Source organism: Anguilla anguilla, chromosome 2 (assembly GCF_013347855.1).
Source record: "Anguilla anguilla isolate fAngAng1 chromosome 2, fAngAng1.pri, whole genome shotgun sequence".
Classification (NCBI taxonomy): Eukaryota; Metazoa; Chordata; class Actinopteri; order Anguilliformes; family Anguillidae; genus Anguilla; species Anguilla anguilla.
The window spans coordinates 65538005-65553713 of NC_049202.1; the positions used below are offsets into that span (position 1 = coordinate 65538005).

Consider the following 15709-nt stretch of genomic DNA (forward strand, 5'->3'; position numbering starts at 1 on the left):
TTTGGAAGGGTTTTTAAAAATAAAATAAAATCATTACACACTAAAATTACAGATTCTTTTTGCTTGAGCTGAAAGGGTAGACTTGAATCATCTCCCTGAAGCTTCAGTTTGAAGATATTGAGGTGTTTTTTAAGATGGGCCGAGATCAATATCCCACTCAGGTTGCAAGTTCTGTCTTCTGAAGCTGCCTCCCCTGGCCTCTCATCTGGGCCTTTGAAGAAAAATGCATCTGAAAAAAGCTGGAAGGCTCCTAACCTCTAACTCTCTTTCAAAATCATCTAGGATTTGTGTTTCTCTTTTCTGTGTGGAAGCATTGACGTTTGTGGTTTTATGCCCTATGTACTGATGGTGGGTTTCCTGGTGGGGGGGGGTGTAATTCTACAGAGTGGAAATCAATAGCTGCCCTCTTCAGTGCTGATGCACAGGAGCCCAGCAGCAGGTTCAGGTACAGCACAACACCACAAGGCCTTCCTGTTGTGCGTTTGTGGAGTTGAGGGAGAACCAAGCCGGAAGCTCTGACCTTACCACATGTCTGCAGTTGCCCTGGTTACGGGCAGGCGATGGGGGTGGGGTTAACAAGCCGTGATGCTGTGGTGAAAGCTGTCTTCAGCAGAAATAGCCACAGGAAGTTTTGATCCAAAAAAGAATTGCAGTCGTCTGTTTAATAATCAATACATTGCGCTCTCTATTCCTGTAGCCCTGTGACATAGCTATGAGAAGCTATGCTAAATGATGTTTATTATACAGAGCACAGCAAGCTGTATACTGACTAACTGCAATGATTTAACAAAGATTCAAACTAACTTATGGTACCTGTTCTTCAATGCTGATTCCTTTGCAAAATTGAACTAACTTGCATCTCATTCCCCTGTTCAGGTTATTATAATAATTTATATTACCCCTTCAGTTCAATGCAGCATGCAGATCTAATACACATACACCGATTAAACCTTAAGTCGTGTGACTATAGAAACAAGAATAATAGTAATACAGGAATAAAAAAAGGCAATAAATTACCGGTTTGGGGGCAAAAGTGGCTTCATTCCAAAGCATGCACACTTGCACACATTCATAAATGTCTAAATGCTATTAAGACAGTAACCATGCCTAGTTGTTGAAGTTGAGGACTAATCAGGTGAGTGGGGGATAGAAGATGCAAGAAAAGCCATTGACAGGTCCAAGTGTTTCTGGACCACAGTTCCTTCTTTGCACACCAGGTGTCACTGTAATCCCAAGAAAGGTTGATCCTGAGAATTGGCCCCTGGACAAGTCACTGCATTTCATGCCTAATTCAGTCTACCAATTAAAAAAAACTTTTTTCCCCAGGGTCAAAAATAAAGATAAATGCTTTCAAATGCTTTTGTCTTGGAACCCTTTTTTTTTTAAGTGTTAAACCAACTCTAATAGAGTTTATGAGACCAGTAGGGAAAACATACTCTATCAAAGCACCATGTACTTTGTCAGAATTGATTCAACACTCAAAATATGGCTGCATGTGGGAGACATAATTATAATACATAGTCTTTGAAAAATAAAAAAAATTAAAAAACTATTTTCTCTCCGTCATATCACTATGAAATGTGAAGCAAATGAAAGACAACAAATAAATGACGTAGCTTGTGTGGAAAGCAGTCTATCGTGATATGTACATGTAGGTTATGTGGTGGCAGTCTGTCTGTTGTTCCAGACGAGTCCCTATGAAACTGAAGCTCAGTAATAACAGAGACTGGGGAAGCTGCGTTTTTTTTCAGTCATGGACACTGACCTTGTAGAGCAGACACTGCAGTATGGCACCAGTGATACCTGTGTCTGAATATCCTCCCAACACCAGGAAATAAATTTCTGTCCCCTGTAGGGGACATGAGTCTTGCGTTCTTAATCTTAAAAGAATCATATATTCTTCTATGCTGAAACCTGTGGTTCTGTGGTAAATTATATTAATAAAATAATAAATATTAAATATTATTTTCACCGCAACCCGTTTCCTCGGACAAGACACTTGCAATTGTATTATGTCAAAAAAAAATAGAAGTACCTGTTTTTTTTTTTTAGCAGCATGTCAGGAGGATAAGTCAGCACTGCGTTTAAGCTGCAAAGCACAGGAGGAAGCATGCTCGGAAATGAAGGTAGCACAATTATGCAGGGTACTGTTTGTACCAAATGTATTTGTACAGTCTCCACATTTTTTAAAATTATATTGCCTTGTAAATGCAGTCTTTGCACATCTTCATGAAGGATGTCATTTCCCACTCCGCTGATCTACAAAATATGTTTGCTGGTGAATAATGCACCATAAATGCGTGTATTATCACAGCTGCCTCTGATGTTACTGCCCTCTGTCCTGGTGATATGCATCACATAATACAATTCAAATTCTTAGGTAAGCGTTATTAATAGATGCCAAGGTCAGCTGGAAGTGGTATTGATGGGCCAGCGAGGGGCACCTCACTGGTAGCAGAAAAATGAAACCGCCAACACAGCAAGGGAGGATTTGGGGGGGGGGGGGGGGGGGGGGCATTTTGTTGTAGGAGACTATCATTACACATGAGATGGTAGGTAAACCAAAGTCCCAATTGACTACGTAGTCATTTCAGGAGCAGGAGGAGTTCCCCGCTGTCCTGGGGGGAAAAAATCATAACCTGGTGGTTCTCTAAATCAAATCATCCTCTTGTGTGACGAGATAAATAACCCCCCACCCCCACCCCCCACCCCTTCTAAACCTCAGCTAATGTGTGGTGAGTGCTGTGGTTATAAAATGGCCGCCCTGTGAATCGCCCAAGTGAGCGGTGGCTGAAGAGAGTCATGATCTGCCTCTCTGCAAAGAGAGTGGAGAGAGTCATTAAGCGGAGTCATTAAGCGGAGTCTGCTGCCTGGCGATGTTATGCGAGCGCGAGCCTTCATTAATGGTGCGAAACGATCAAACGCAGGCCAGTGCGTGTGACATCATTACGGCAGTGCGCCTGGCCTGTGCTTGCATCAGTGTATGCCCAAGAGGAAGTAAATATCAGCACTGGATATTTCTCAGCATGGACCGAAACTCCGCAACCAACACCTTCTCTCTCATTTCAGAATTTCTCATTTCTCTCTCATTTCTCTCAATTCAGAATGTTTCACAAAGTTTTTTTTTTTTTTTTTTTTTTTTTTTTTTTGCAAATTAAGAAATATTAAGAAGTCATTAAGAAGCAAAAACTAGTATAATTCAGCAAACAAGATTCACTTTTATACTGAGTCTTTCTCAAGAAAAGTCCAGGTATTGTTTCAGTATTTACAACCAAATGTATAACATGAAACATTATGTGCATATTACCCAATAATAATAATAATAATAATAATAATAAAGCCCTCTTTTGTCTAGCTATAAGTATTTTTTTTTTCTGAACTGAAACAGGATGTTGTCCATGGTTCCCCTAAATTAGATTGTAGCAGTAGGATACAAATTCCCTCTCTGCTGCTTGTCACCACAACCACCCCCCCACCCCACACACACACACACACACACACACACACATAACCCCCCCTCTCTCTCTCACACACACACACGCGCACACATACACTGCGCCTCCTCTTCTGGTCCCCACAGTAACTACACAGACGTAGCAGCTTAGCAACAGAGAGCGAGAGGGGACGTTGGCAGTCGGAAGAATACAATATCACCGTTCTGCATCATTTCTATATTTGAACGAAGAGGGACGGGAAATAACAGAAAGAGACGACACGAAGAAGCTAGACTTATAACGTTATCTTTCCGAAACAATTCTTTATATTGGTTTAAAAAGGGGGTTTTAAAGGCTTTTGAATTTAAAAGCGGGTAATGGGAGGGTATGTGGCATGATAGCGCACCGTAGCGCTATCTAGTTTCTCGTATAAATCAGAGACACTCGATTTCTACTGAGTGCGGTTTGTTCGGACCGTGGGTGTTTTCTCCCAACCGGAAAGTTGTTTTTCATAACAAGCTATTCTCTTTTATATCGACCTCTCCCACCGCCACCCTGAAGTTCATCGTGGTTTTGTTGGCCGCCGGGATGCTGGCCTTCCTCGGCGCGGTCATATGCATCATTGCCAGCGTCTACCCGGGGTCTTCTAGCCCTGCACATCTCCCACTGGCGGACAACCAGTCGCTGTCTCCGGACGCAGTGTTGCAGTCACTGTCTCCGGGTTCTGTTGCACGCGCTGGCTCTTTGGGCGCTCTCCACGGTTCTGAATCAACAGAAGCTGGAGGTTTGGGAGTCAACCTGGAGGCGCCTACATTCAACGAACTGAGCAATTCGGGCGGGATCGGGTCAGGAGGGAGGAAACAGTTCAGTTTTAGCCGGCTCATCTGCACCCCTATTCCTGCTGGAGAATGCAAATCAAATAACCTTCAGCAACAAGCCGACGAGCCGTCTTCGTACGCCGGCGAGGACCTGGGATACTTCCGTACCACCGCGGAGCAACTGCGGCAGACCGTGCTGCAGCAGAAAGACCAGATACTAATGGACCAGCGAACAATAAGGGAACTTACGGGGAAACTGTCTGAATGTGAAAGCGGACTGGAGGAGCGCAGCGCAGAGGTCGAAAGAAGCGTGGGGCTGTGGGGAGATAACCGCCGCCTCATGGCTGGTGACGACGTGCAGTCTCTGGCTTTAGCTCAGATGCAAACTGCCCGCGCTGTGGAGGAGCTAGAGCGAGCCATTCTTCAGTTGAAGGACCGCATAGAGAAACTGGAGGTAACTGATGAGCTAGACCGGCGAAACAATGGCGTGCTGTCGCGTGATTCTCATTGGAACATACTGTCCTCGCTCTTACTATACTCTTTTGGAAAACATGGCCAGTTTGTGTTTTGTCGCTCCTGTTGATCTCCTTTTCATCAAGAGGTTTACAGATAGGCGGAATGGTCTGTTGTAAGACGGGATGGGTGTTTTAAATTGGTTGCCTGATATGGTATCGCGGTAAATTACATAATTGAGGAAGAGCTTCATGACTGGCTGACAATCAGTGAAAATGGATTAGGTTCCCTGCTAAAAACGTGTTTTAGCCTCTATTAGTCTGACCACGAGTCAAATTGTTTTTTAAATGATGCAGGAATAGACAGCGTTGATGCTCTAAGTGAAATTTATTTTAAAAGGTTAGGTTAACTCCCCACTAGAGTCGCATGATCTTTCTTATAGTTTATATCACCAAGTCTGTATTCTGAAAATCTATAAATGACTTGGTGATAAATGACCGACAACTATAACTGTCTTTCCTAGATTTCAAAGTTAATACTTTCCTGCTATTTGTTGCCTAATTCGTGTGCCATTCTGCAGCAACAGCAATTTTTTTAAATCACAGGATAATGATTATCCCCATAACTGTCCCGGGAAAAAAAACAACAAAAACAAATCAAATTTAGTTTCAAATATTCAAGAATTGTGACAAATATTCAAATAATTGTCTAAATGTTCTCAAAAGGCATATGTCCGCACGACATTACCTATATGAAAATGCATGAAGGATATTAAAGTGGCCTACTTAATCTGAAATAAGATATAATTGTGAATATCACTCAAATTAGTATTCGTATGACAAGGGGAGGTTTAACAGTATAACTGCATAGAGGATTTTAATGAACACAGGCCTATCGACTCCCCGCGTCCCTCGCGACTCCTAACCGTTCCGTGAGCTCTCACACCGGCCGAGCTGGGGCACCTGCTGCGTGGGTCCTTCCGGACGCATATTGCCACATAAGAAGAGGTGGTCAATAGATCTATGGGATCTAAAGTTTAGTGCAGCGTCATGGAGTAGTAATGTTGGGTGGTCGTAACGTCTTTTTTTCAAGCGCTCGTGCCCTCTGCATGTTAATGTGTCGCTGTGTTTACGCCGTATTGAGTAGATTGAATGTGCTGCAGTGCATTGCCCTGTGTGTGTGTGTGTTCGTGTGTGTGAGCAAGTGAGGGAGAAAGGAGACAGATTTTCTTGGCCTCATTCTGAAACGGTCCTCATGGAAAGATAGTATACTTCAGTTTCCAGTCAGAGTAAGTATATTCACACAAACCTAACCTCAGTCGACATCTGTCGCTTAGTCTTTCTCATTAACTGTCTCACATTCTCACTGCTTCTAGGCTGTATCTCTATGTCTGTCTCTCTCACACACATGCACACACATCATTGAGAAAGACACATACATACTGCAATGTGCCACAATGTCCACACTGTATCTCCCTTACAGTTCTAATTCTGGGGCCAATGAACCAGATGCAACTAATGAAGCTGCATATTAAGTACCGAGTACTAAGTATTGTCTATGAAATGAACAGTGAATGACATCAGGCTTCTATTCCTTCTTGTTTTCTTGTCTTCCAGTCGGAGTTAGGCCCCTTAGCCCATAACCTGACGGAGATTAGCTTAAAGGGTCTTGGAAGCATCTCTGGAACCCCCAGGAGGCTGGGCGCGGCCACCCAGTGGCGGGCGGAGGACCTGGAGGGCGAGCTGGAGAGGAAGATCGAGCTGCTGGAGAAGGAGAGGGCAGCCCTCCGCAAGCAGACGCAGAGCCACCATCAGGAGATGGACCAGGGGATCAGCTCCCTGCACCACCGCATCGCCCAGCTGGAGCAGAGTGAGCACGGGCGAGCGCGGGCAGGGGCGCTAATGGGGTGGTGTCTTACATTCCCTGTAAAAACAAGGGGAAACAGTCTGAGATGCCCTGTATAAACAAGGGGAAATAGTCTGAGATGCCCTGTATAAACAAGGGGAAATAGTCTGAGATGCCCTGTATAAACAAGGGGAAATAGTGTGAGATGCCCTGTATAAACAAGGGGAAACAGTCTGGGATGCCCTGTATAAACAAGGAGAAATAGTCTGAGATGCCCTGTATAAACAAGGGGAAATAGTCTGAGATGCCCTGTATAAACAAGGGGAAATAGTGTGAGATGCCCTGTATAAACAAGGGGAAACAGTCTGGGATGCCCTGTATAAACAAGGGGAAATAGTCTGAGATGCCCTGTATAAACAAGGGGAAACAGTCTGAGATGCCCTGTATAAACAAGGGGAAATAGTCTGAGATGCCCTGTAGAAACAAGGGGAAATAGTCTGAGATGCCCTGTACAGACAGGTGTGAGAAATGGTGTGGCAAAGAGAGACAAGCAGAAGTGAAGCTGGTTTGTGTGGGGGGAGAAGGGTAGAGAAGAAGAGTGAGGCCTGAAATAAATAGATGCTGGTAAAGGAAGGGGGGGAGAGAAAGTGAGGGTTTAAGACTGAGACCTTGACTTTCGACGGTCCTTTACCGAACACACAAAAACGTACGCATGTCAGCAAGGGGTTCCCCTCAGCTAAACGCAGACAACTTTCAATCCTCCCAGGCCTGTCGGAATACGACTACCCCGACGGCTTCCGGCTGTCCTTCCCGCTGCGGACCAACTACATGTACGGCCGGGCGAAGCGGGCCGTGCCGGAGCTGCACGCCCTGACGGCCTGCCTGTGGCTGCGGGCCAAGGAGGGCGGCGTCGGCACGCCCTTCTCCTACTCAGTGGCGGAGCAGCCCAACGAGCTGGTGCTCCTGCAGGGCCTGCACAGCCCCGTGGAGCTGCTCATCAGCGACAAGGTCAGAGCCCAGCTCGCGGCGCGGCGCGGCGAGGCGCGGCGTGGCGGGGGGCGAAGGCCGCCATGTTCCCGTCGGGTGAAGTCTGGGATTACGCCTGGACACTGCCTGCGTTTGCATCCATCTCACATTTATTCCCCTTATTTTTGTATACAGCTCGGCTCAGAGTCTTTTTTCTTTATTTGTGTATTATTTGGTTGGAGGGCCTTTCACAACTTTATTTCTAGGGTTGTAGACTGTGGCGTGCATGCTGAATCACGTGTTTGGGTGTTTTTGCACTTTCATTTAGTGGTAATTCATTTTCCTGCCGTTTGAAAACTTTTTCTGTGCTCTCCAGCGAGGGAGAGTTTGCGTTCTGTGTCTGATCTGGAATATAAAATGAAGCGTTGAAATATTGGATCTGACTGCATGCTGTTTCTGGAAGCCACATTCTGCCAGTTTTGTTGCATCGCTCTATTCAGGCTTTGACTGGCATATCCTCCTGAGACCACGGTTTTTGGTACTTACATTTTTTGACATAATGCAAGTGTCTCAGACGACTGAAAGAAACTGCAGTGAAAATATTTTTTTAGACGTTATTTATTTTATGTTTATTTAATGTCCCTTGTAGTGTAGGTTTCAGCATAGTATAATATATGGTTTTTAATATTAAGACCAGAGACCATGTCCTGTACAGGGGACAAAAATACAGGTCTCAGCAGGTTATTGTCCAGACCACTGCGACGTCCATGTTCCCCTGAACCTCACCCTAGTGTTCCTACTGTAAATAAACGTAGACCGCAAACGGCCCAACCTCATCAGCCACTCTCAACCGTACCGAAGTGCCAACGTGTCTTTACCCCGCTCCTCCCGCAGGTGGCGCAGCTGCCCTTGTCCTTGCCGCCAGACAGCTGGCAGCACGTGTGCATTAGCTGGACCCTGCGGGACGGGGTGTGGAAGGCCTACCAGGGGGGCCAGCTGAAGGGGGAAGGGGAGGGCCTGGCTGCCTGGCACCCTATTCGACCCGGCGGGGTGCTCATACTGGGGCAGGAGCAGGTAAGCAAGTCTTCTCCGATTTCACTGCCGTGACACAAATGCACTGATCTGGGGCAGGTTGAGACTCGGGTAGAAATAGTTTAGAGCCGGTGGTCATATTACAGCAACGCTAAAGCACAGAAGATGAGCGGAGTATGTGCTGTCGTTCCTCACCTTACGGTCCAGATTGAGTACGCAGAACCATATCGGTGGCCAAACGATCTGACTACGTCTGTGATGCCATGGAGCAACACATACATTTATAAGATTGCTGTTATTATTATATTTTAAGAAGATTGGGATTGATGCAGAGAGCAAGTATCTAAGCGGAATTTTGTTCAGTGGTGGAAATGAATGACTCTGGAACGTTTCAGTATTCAGCAGATACTCTTATACAGCGCGACGCACACAGATAAAAAAAATTTTTTACGCACAATCAATTTATGCACTACACTACACTGCCGTTGCACTACAGGGCCCTGGAGTCACTGCAGAATTCACTGCGTGTCTGCACGTACGTGAGCTGAGCTCCGGGAAGTGGATGTGGATGGAACGTGTTCTCATAAAATACTTGAGCTTCATTAGAGCCAGGCTACTAAACCATGCTCCTGGAGGGCCGCAGCTCCTGTGGGCTTCCATTACTGCCAGGCAATTAGGCATCTGATTCAGCTGAGCGCTGGCAGGTACTCTCCCTCCTCAGCCCTGTGTCAGAGAATGCGAGAGATTAATAAAGAGCTGGAGTTGGAGTTGGACTGTGGCCCCCCCTTCGGGGCTGTATTGCATTAAACCCGCTGTGGGGCTGCATTGTGTTTTTACGCTCGTAGGAAATGGATATGGCTCCTACTCTCGAGACCGTCGTAGCTCACCCTGACGCCAATCCTACCTGATTCCACACTCGTTTACCGCTCTCCTCCTGTGATCCCTCGTTCTTTGCACTCTGTCCCCTCACACCGGTCTACTTCCTCAACCTTAATCTGTGCTACTCTCTGTGACCCACATGCTCTGATCCCCCATACCACCGAGCCCTCTACTTCTACCTGTGTACTGATCCATCCTCTTCCACTGTATCTCCAATCTAACCTCTGCTATTCCCCCCTCTCTCTCTCTCACTCTCCCTCTTCTCTCTCTCTCCCTCTTCTTCTCTCTCTCTCTCCCTCTTTCACTCACTCTCTCTCTCTCTCTCTCCCTCTTTCTCTCACACTCTCTCTCTCCCTCTCCTTCTCTCACTCTCTCTCTCTCCTTCTCTCTCTCTCTCTCTCCCTCTCTCTCCCTCTTATCGGAGCAGGACACTCTTGGGGGGCGCTTCGACGCGTCCCAGGCCCTGGTGGGGGGGCTGTCCCAGTTCAACCTGTGGGACCGGGTCCTGACGCCGGCGGAGATCTCGGGCCAGGCCGAGTGCAGCCGGCCCGCCCTGGGCAACGTGGTGCCCTGGACAAACAGAGACATTGAGGTTTTCGGAGGGGCCATCAAGGAGCCCCGGGACCCCTGCGCCGAGCGTGCCAACACCCAGCCGTGAGGAGGAGGAGGAGGAGGAGTGGTGCTGTGCAGGAGAATTGGGGGCGTCTTATTGGCTGTCGTATTTCTACACAGAATGCGATAGGCTCATGCCGTTGCTAGCGTGGGCAGGGGTTTTTGTTCCTTTTCCTCGTGGGGCAGGTTTGTGATCTGCTCTACATTCTTTAAATGAGCTTTTACAAGTGGAGCCGTTCTCCATTTCGGGAGCAGAGTGCTCCAGAGCCTTGTCTTGTCTCGTGTCCTGCTTGTATTCTTCTTTTTAAGAGGTGATTTCTGGTGCAGTCTTGAGCGACGGCGTCACATTTTTTATTCTCGGGTGACAGCCGGGGGATATTGTTCTGTACAGCATATTTGTCCTCATGTTATGCTGTTTGTTAACTTCTTATCGTGACGTGTCTTTTGTAGTCTCTCCTGTAGTCTCGCACCCTTGCCACTGGCTAACATCGCAGTTACCGCTATGTCACACCAACAACTATGAAAACGGTATGTTAGTCGGACAGCACAGACTGACTGTTTACCTTCCTGTAGGTTTTCTACGGTGCAGAGTACCACACATAAGTTCCCTTAAAGCATATTTAAAAATGAAGTGGCTGTCCCTCTGAAGACACTCACCATGATTGCAAGCTGGGTCTTACAGCCGCAGACACTGCAGCAGTGAGCCGCGCGATGCCATTGGCCGACTGTGAAGGCGAGACACGTCCGGGCCCGTTCCGCGAGGGGGCACGTCTGGGGTAAGCCGGCTCCGGTTTGGTTTTGGGTTTCCACTGCACCCATCCCGTTAATGTGAAAGGCCGCCGGTTTTCTCAAGCGAAAGCGGCTCTCCTTGCTATCCCCCCTGTTTTGAGCCAAAATGGCCGCGGGCTCACGCGCAGACGCTTCAGAGGAGCGCCTACGCTTTGGCTGCGGTGTTCCTTTTGCACGGGGGCGCAGGCGGCACCGATGCGGTGCCAGAGGGGAAATGGCGCATTGTACGTGTGTGCTCCTCGGGCACTTCCGGGTAAAGCTGGTGAAACAGATTACGATTCAAGCGAAGAGTCTGGCAGAACTTAGAACCAGCGTTCTTTTTGCATGGAGATGTATGGAACCAGCTTTGATTTACTTCAGGACAAAAAGTGACATTACATTACATTACATTACAGGCATTTAGCAGACGTTGGTTGAACACACACTGTCAGCACACTGCATAATTGCTGTCTATACCATGCTTGCAATTTTAAGCACGCATTCTAGAATACATATTGCCTCATGTGTAGTCATTAAAGGTATTCTAGAATGTATGGATAAAATGGCTTTTATGAAAGCTGAAGTAATGTATAAAGTACATATTCTATCATTTTCAGTATGTATAAAGATTTTTCCCCTGATTTTGTGGTTTGGACGCAGCTATATTACAATTTCATAAATGCTGAGGAAATGCAGAGAGAACAGTATGAACATATTGTCAAGAGTCAGGATTTTCCAAGCTGACTGTCATCCTAAAGACAATATACCATACTTTCAAAATACATTTTTGAAAAATAAAAAGCACGCACCCTATAACCCATGCATACACACCACCAAGCTGCTTTGTAAATGTTATTTTACTCTGCTCTCAGTTTAGCTGAAAGAGAGGAGGGAGAAGTGTGGCTAGGAGGGGATGATTAATAGGTACGGTACACAATAACCTGGGCGCCTGCCACCATTACCCAGCTCTCATGATTGTGAAGTGCCTGTCTGGGGTAAACATGGCCAAAAATGCTCCCTGTTTCCCTTTCTTCTTTCCCCTGCGCTTTCTGTTTCTGAGGATGATCAGCTGTGATGTCAGTGCTGTGCTCGTTTACCTCTGCATCTCTGTGGCCCTCCTGTGAAATATGTGTATGAAAAGTAAAACGATTAAAAACTAAATGGCTGACAATGCTATCTGAAAGGAAACCATGTGACTTGTTATTGGTGTGAAACGTCAAACAGAAATGGCCTGTTTCTGTCTCTTTCTTTATACACTTCTCTTTATGCAGTATATCACTCTAGCACACTCCTGTAAATATCTTGCATTTTTTTCTTATCTTTTTCTATTCATACATGTATCTGTCTATTCCTGCAATTTTTGTATCAGTTTGTCTGTATCTCTCTCTCTCTCTCTCTCTCTCTCTCTCTCTCTCTCTCTGATTCTAAAGCCCCTATTGTAACGTTATTGTGAGAAATAAAATCAGTTTTCACACTGACCTGACTTCCTCCTTATACAACTCAGCTGTATTTTCAACTGAGTGACCTTCTGTTGAATTCTGCATTTACACTCAACTGTTAAGCGTTAGAATGGAGGTAAAGCATTGCGGCTTCTTCGAATTTGAAACTGATGGGGAGGCAAGGTTGTGGTTTGGCCTGGGAGGGACATCAGAACATGGCCAGTGATACACTCTGGTGGTTTGTGTTTTTGTCTCTTCACTTTAAAATTATAAGCATTCTCTACATCCATCTATCTCTCGCTCTCACATGGAGAAATGTTCTGAACTAGGCTGCTTTCGTGTTCCCATTCCTTCACAGTGTTTCTACAGCTTGCTTCTCTGAAATATCACATTTCTGTCTGCTCATGCTCATGCATTTTCATTGTTCTTCACTCTTTCCTCTATCCCCCTCTGATTCTATGCTTTGCTCTCTCTCTTTCTTAGCTGTGAACTACACATGATTCGGCTTGCAATATTAACAACGCCATGGTCCTGAAAAAATAGTCAGCACGCCTCTCATCTCTTAATATTCTTCTTTCTCAGCCTGTTTCTGCAGTTACTAACTTAAAAAATGAATATTTAGAATTTCTTTCCTTCTCTTCCTGTATTTTATTTAAAACTCCCATCCTCTGCCTTCTAATCAATTCCCCCTGCATAAGTAAAACTATCCATCATTTATCTTCCTAACATCTCTGCATCACCTATTCCCTCTTTCTTTTCCTCTCACCATCCCTCCGTACCCCTCCCACAAATTGTACCCCTCTCTTTCGTTAAGTTCTATCGCTCCTTCCCACAAACAGGATGCCATTGACTAAGACTTCCGGCATTGTCCAAGCTGTGAGGCATGCTCAGCCTCAGATGAGTAAAGACGTTTTTACACAAATGGTCATTACATCACGATCACACCACTGCTCGTTCTATGACTAATCACTGGTTTGTTTGAATCAACATTTTGAGGCCTGAGAATGACAGGCTTCTTATTATATTGAGCTTCCACATTATTGTCAGTTCATTGGTTTAATTACTGCCTAAAAACTGGAATTACCCCCAAAGTTTAAACCTTTTTTTTATTTTACATTTGTAACACCATACACAAACAAAGGGTGAAAATACAGTATTTATTTGTATGTAACTCATTTTCACCTAGAATCTTGTAACTCTCATGTCACAATTTGTTCTGTACTCTGCTTTTGTATGTTTATGATTTAAAATTTTCTTACCTATACAGTTTGCATATGTTTATTGTAAAGTGATCCAAATTAATTTTAGCACAGTGTTCAGTGTTGATTCAACTCTATCAGTGCTTATGTTGTAGAGTCCAATAAGAATGAAATGGAGTATATCAGAGTTGATTTAACACTGCATTTATTTTTATGTGTTTATATGCAAATCGCCTGCATTGCAGTGCACTGCACTTCTCCCTCACGAAGGTGAAGATGTGCGGGCAAAGCAAAGGCAGCAGTCGGCTGCCAGGTTAGAATGAAATGAATGTCATCACGTGCTTCCTGGTTTGTCTCTGAAATGACAAGCGCGGGTAATTGCTAATGCTGTCCATGCAGTCCATTTCAGCAAACAACCTTCTCTTTTCTCTTTCATCCTCCTACAAGTATCTTTCCTCGGTTAAAGCCAGATATCTACGGTGATACTACCTCCACCACTGCAGCCATTCTGAGTCTACAGTACTATAGACGAGCGTGGATTTACAACAACAAATCAATCCCTGTAATGACTGCAGCTCTTTTATATTGTAATATCTTTCTCCATCCACTGTAGCGTCTGCTGAAGCTCCCTGGTGCATATATAATTTTCTTATTCTTCTCTCCCCTTCTCTGCTTCTAGGCATTCTCTCTCTTTTTTCTTTATCCCGCACTACTTTATAGTTTTGTAACATTAATTTATTTTCCTCTCCTGTGTGCTCCTAATCTTCTTCCTTGCATATGCAAGTGTATTTTTATGCAGGTGTATTGTGATAACTTTTTTATTTTAATTTTTTATTTATGCATCGTTGTATTCTGGTCCTCCAGCTTGGAATGAGGAATTGTAAATGGAAGTGTATTCACATATAAAGTGGTGCTTGCATTATGAACACTGTTCTTTCCCACTTCCCAGTGCAGAATGCCCCAAATTTAACCCACCAGCTCACTGTACAGCCAGCTTCTCATGCTCCTTCCTCAGAGCTGCCATCCCTCTTTTTTCCAAGCTGCCCTTCCTCTTCCTCGCCCCATCTCAGCTGGATCTTCTCGAACCTAGTAGGGCTTCTTCAGACAGTGATAAATAGCCTCACCTTTTACACACATACACGCACACACACACATGTACATACACAAATACATACATACATAACACAAATAAATGCAAACACACCATGCAAACACAAATATAATCTAATATAATCCCAATGTTATATTAGTTAGCTATATTGGTTCATATTGCAACTTGAAAATATGATGTACACTCACCAACCAACCTATACATGCACACACAAATCACCACATTCATACATACACAGAAAGGTATATGTTACTTTACTGACAACATCTATATGTTAATCATGTTTTGTTTGTTTCTCCACTGTTTCACTGATTCCATAAAACAGATTAGTCCCTCCCCTTGTCCTCTATTTTTCATCTCTCCAGGAATAAATAATCCACTAATCCACAAAACCAGAATAAAAAGGTTTATCTACAATCAAATAAATCCATAAAGGGTTCTCTTCCAATAATTCCTTAAAACTACATTTAGAGTTCTCAGAATGAGGTGAGCCAGATCTTATGTCAGTTAGACACACGGTACATTAATTTTACACAGCCAAACCTGACTATAACTTAGATATCATGGCTGCCATATTTAATTACTTGCGTATACATTGAACAATTTGGCATAAAAATGCAATATAAAGAAGAGCAGTAATTGCATCGCTTAAATCAATCATCCCCAGTAGAGTTCACAATTATACCTTGCATGATGCTCTGCATGAGTTTATTCCAGTGCAGAATATTTAGGACACAACTGTGTGCAACTCGTCTGGGGACTGAACCTGAACAGATGTGGCAGCAGCCTAATGTAGGTTATCAGATGCAGAGGTGGAAAAGGAGGGTGAGAGAAAAAGACAGGGAGGGAGGGAGGGAGGTAGGAAGCGGGATATGGGAATAAGGAATGAAAAAAGATTCAGTGACTAGCTGACAAAGGAAGAAAGAAAAAGCAGCAGTCAGCCAGCCAGAGCAATTTACACGTTACAGCACACCTGGCAAAATGCTGCATTGCATTAATATCTATAAAGAACAAGGTGCTCGCCACTGCTGATCTCTCTGCAGTATTGGACTGTGTACATTTATTTCTCCTCCAGATAATCTGCTCATTTAAAAAAAAAAAAATGCTGCTTATTCTTTGTTCTCCGCTTATGCTGCTGATCATGTTTATCATC

At 44.7% G+C, this 15709-nt stretch overlaps 1 protein-coding gene across 1 annotated transcript; it reads left to right on the plus strand.

The window, feature by feature from the left end:
* The first annotated feature begins 3554 nt into the window (after positions 1–3554).
* LOC118220925 (neuronal pentraxin receptor-like) lies at positions 3555–12285 on the plus strand. Its single transcript, XM_035405392.1, has 5 exons — positions 3555–4706; positions 6322–6574; positions 7317–7558; positions 8411–8590; positions 9855–12285. Exons 1-5 carry the CDS (start codon positions 4023–4025, stop codon positions 10083–10085), a joined length of 1590 nt encoding a protein of 529 aa, XP_035261283.1. The 5' UTR covers positions 3555–4022; the 3' UTR covers positions 10086–12285.
* The last annotated feature ends 3424 nt before the right edge of the window (positions 12286–15709 follow it).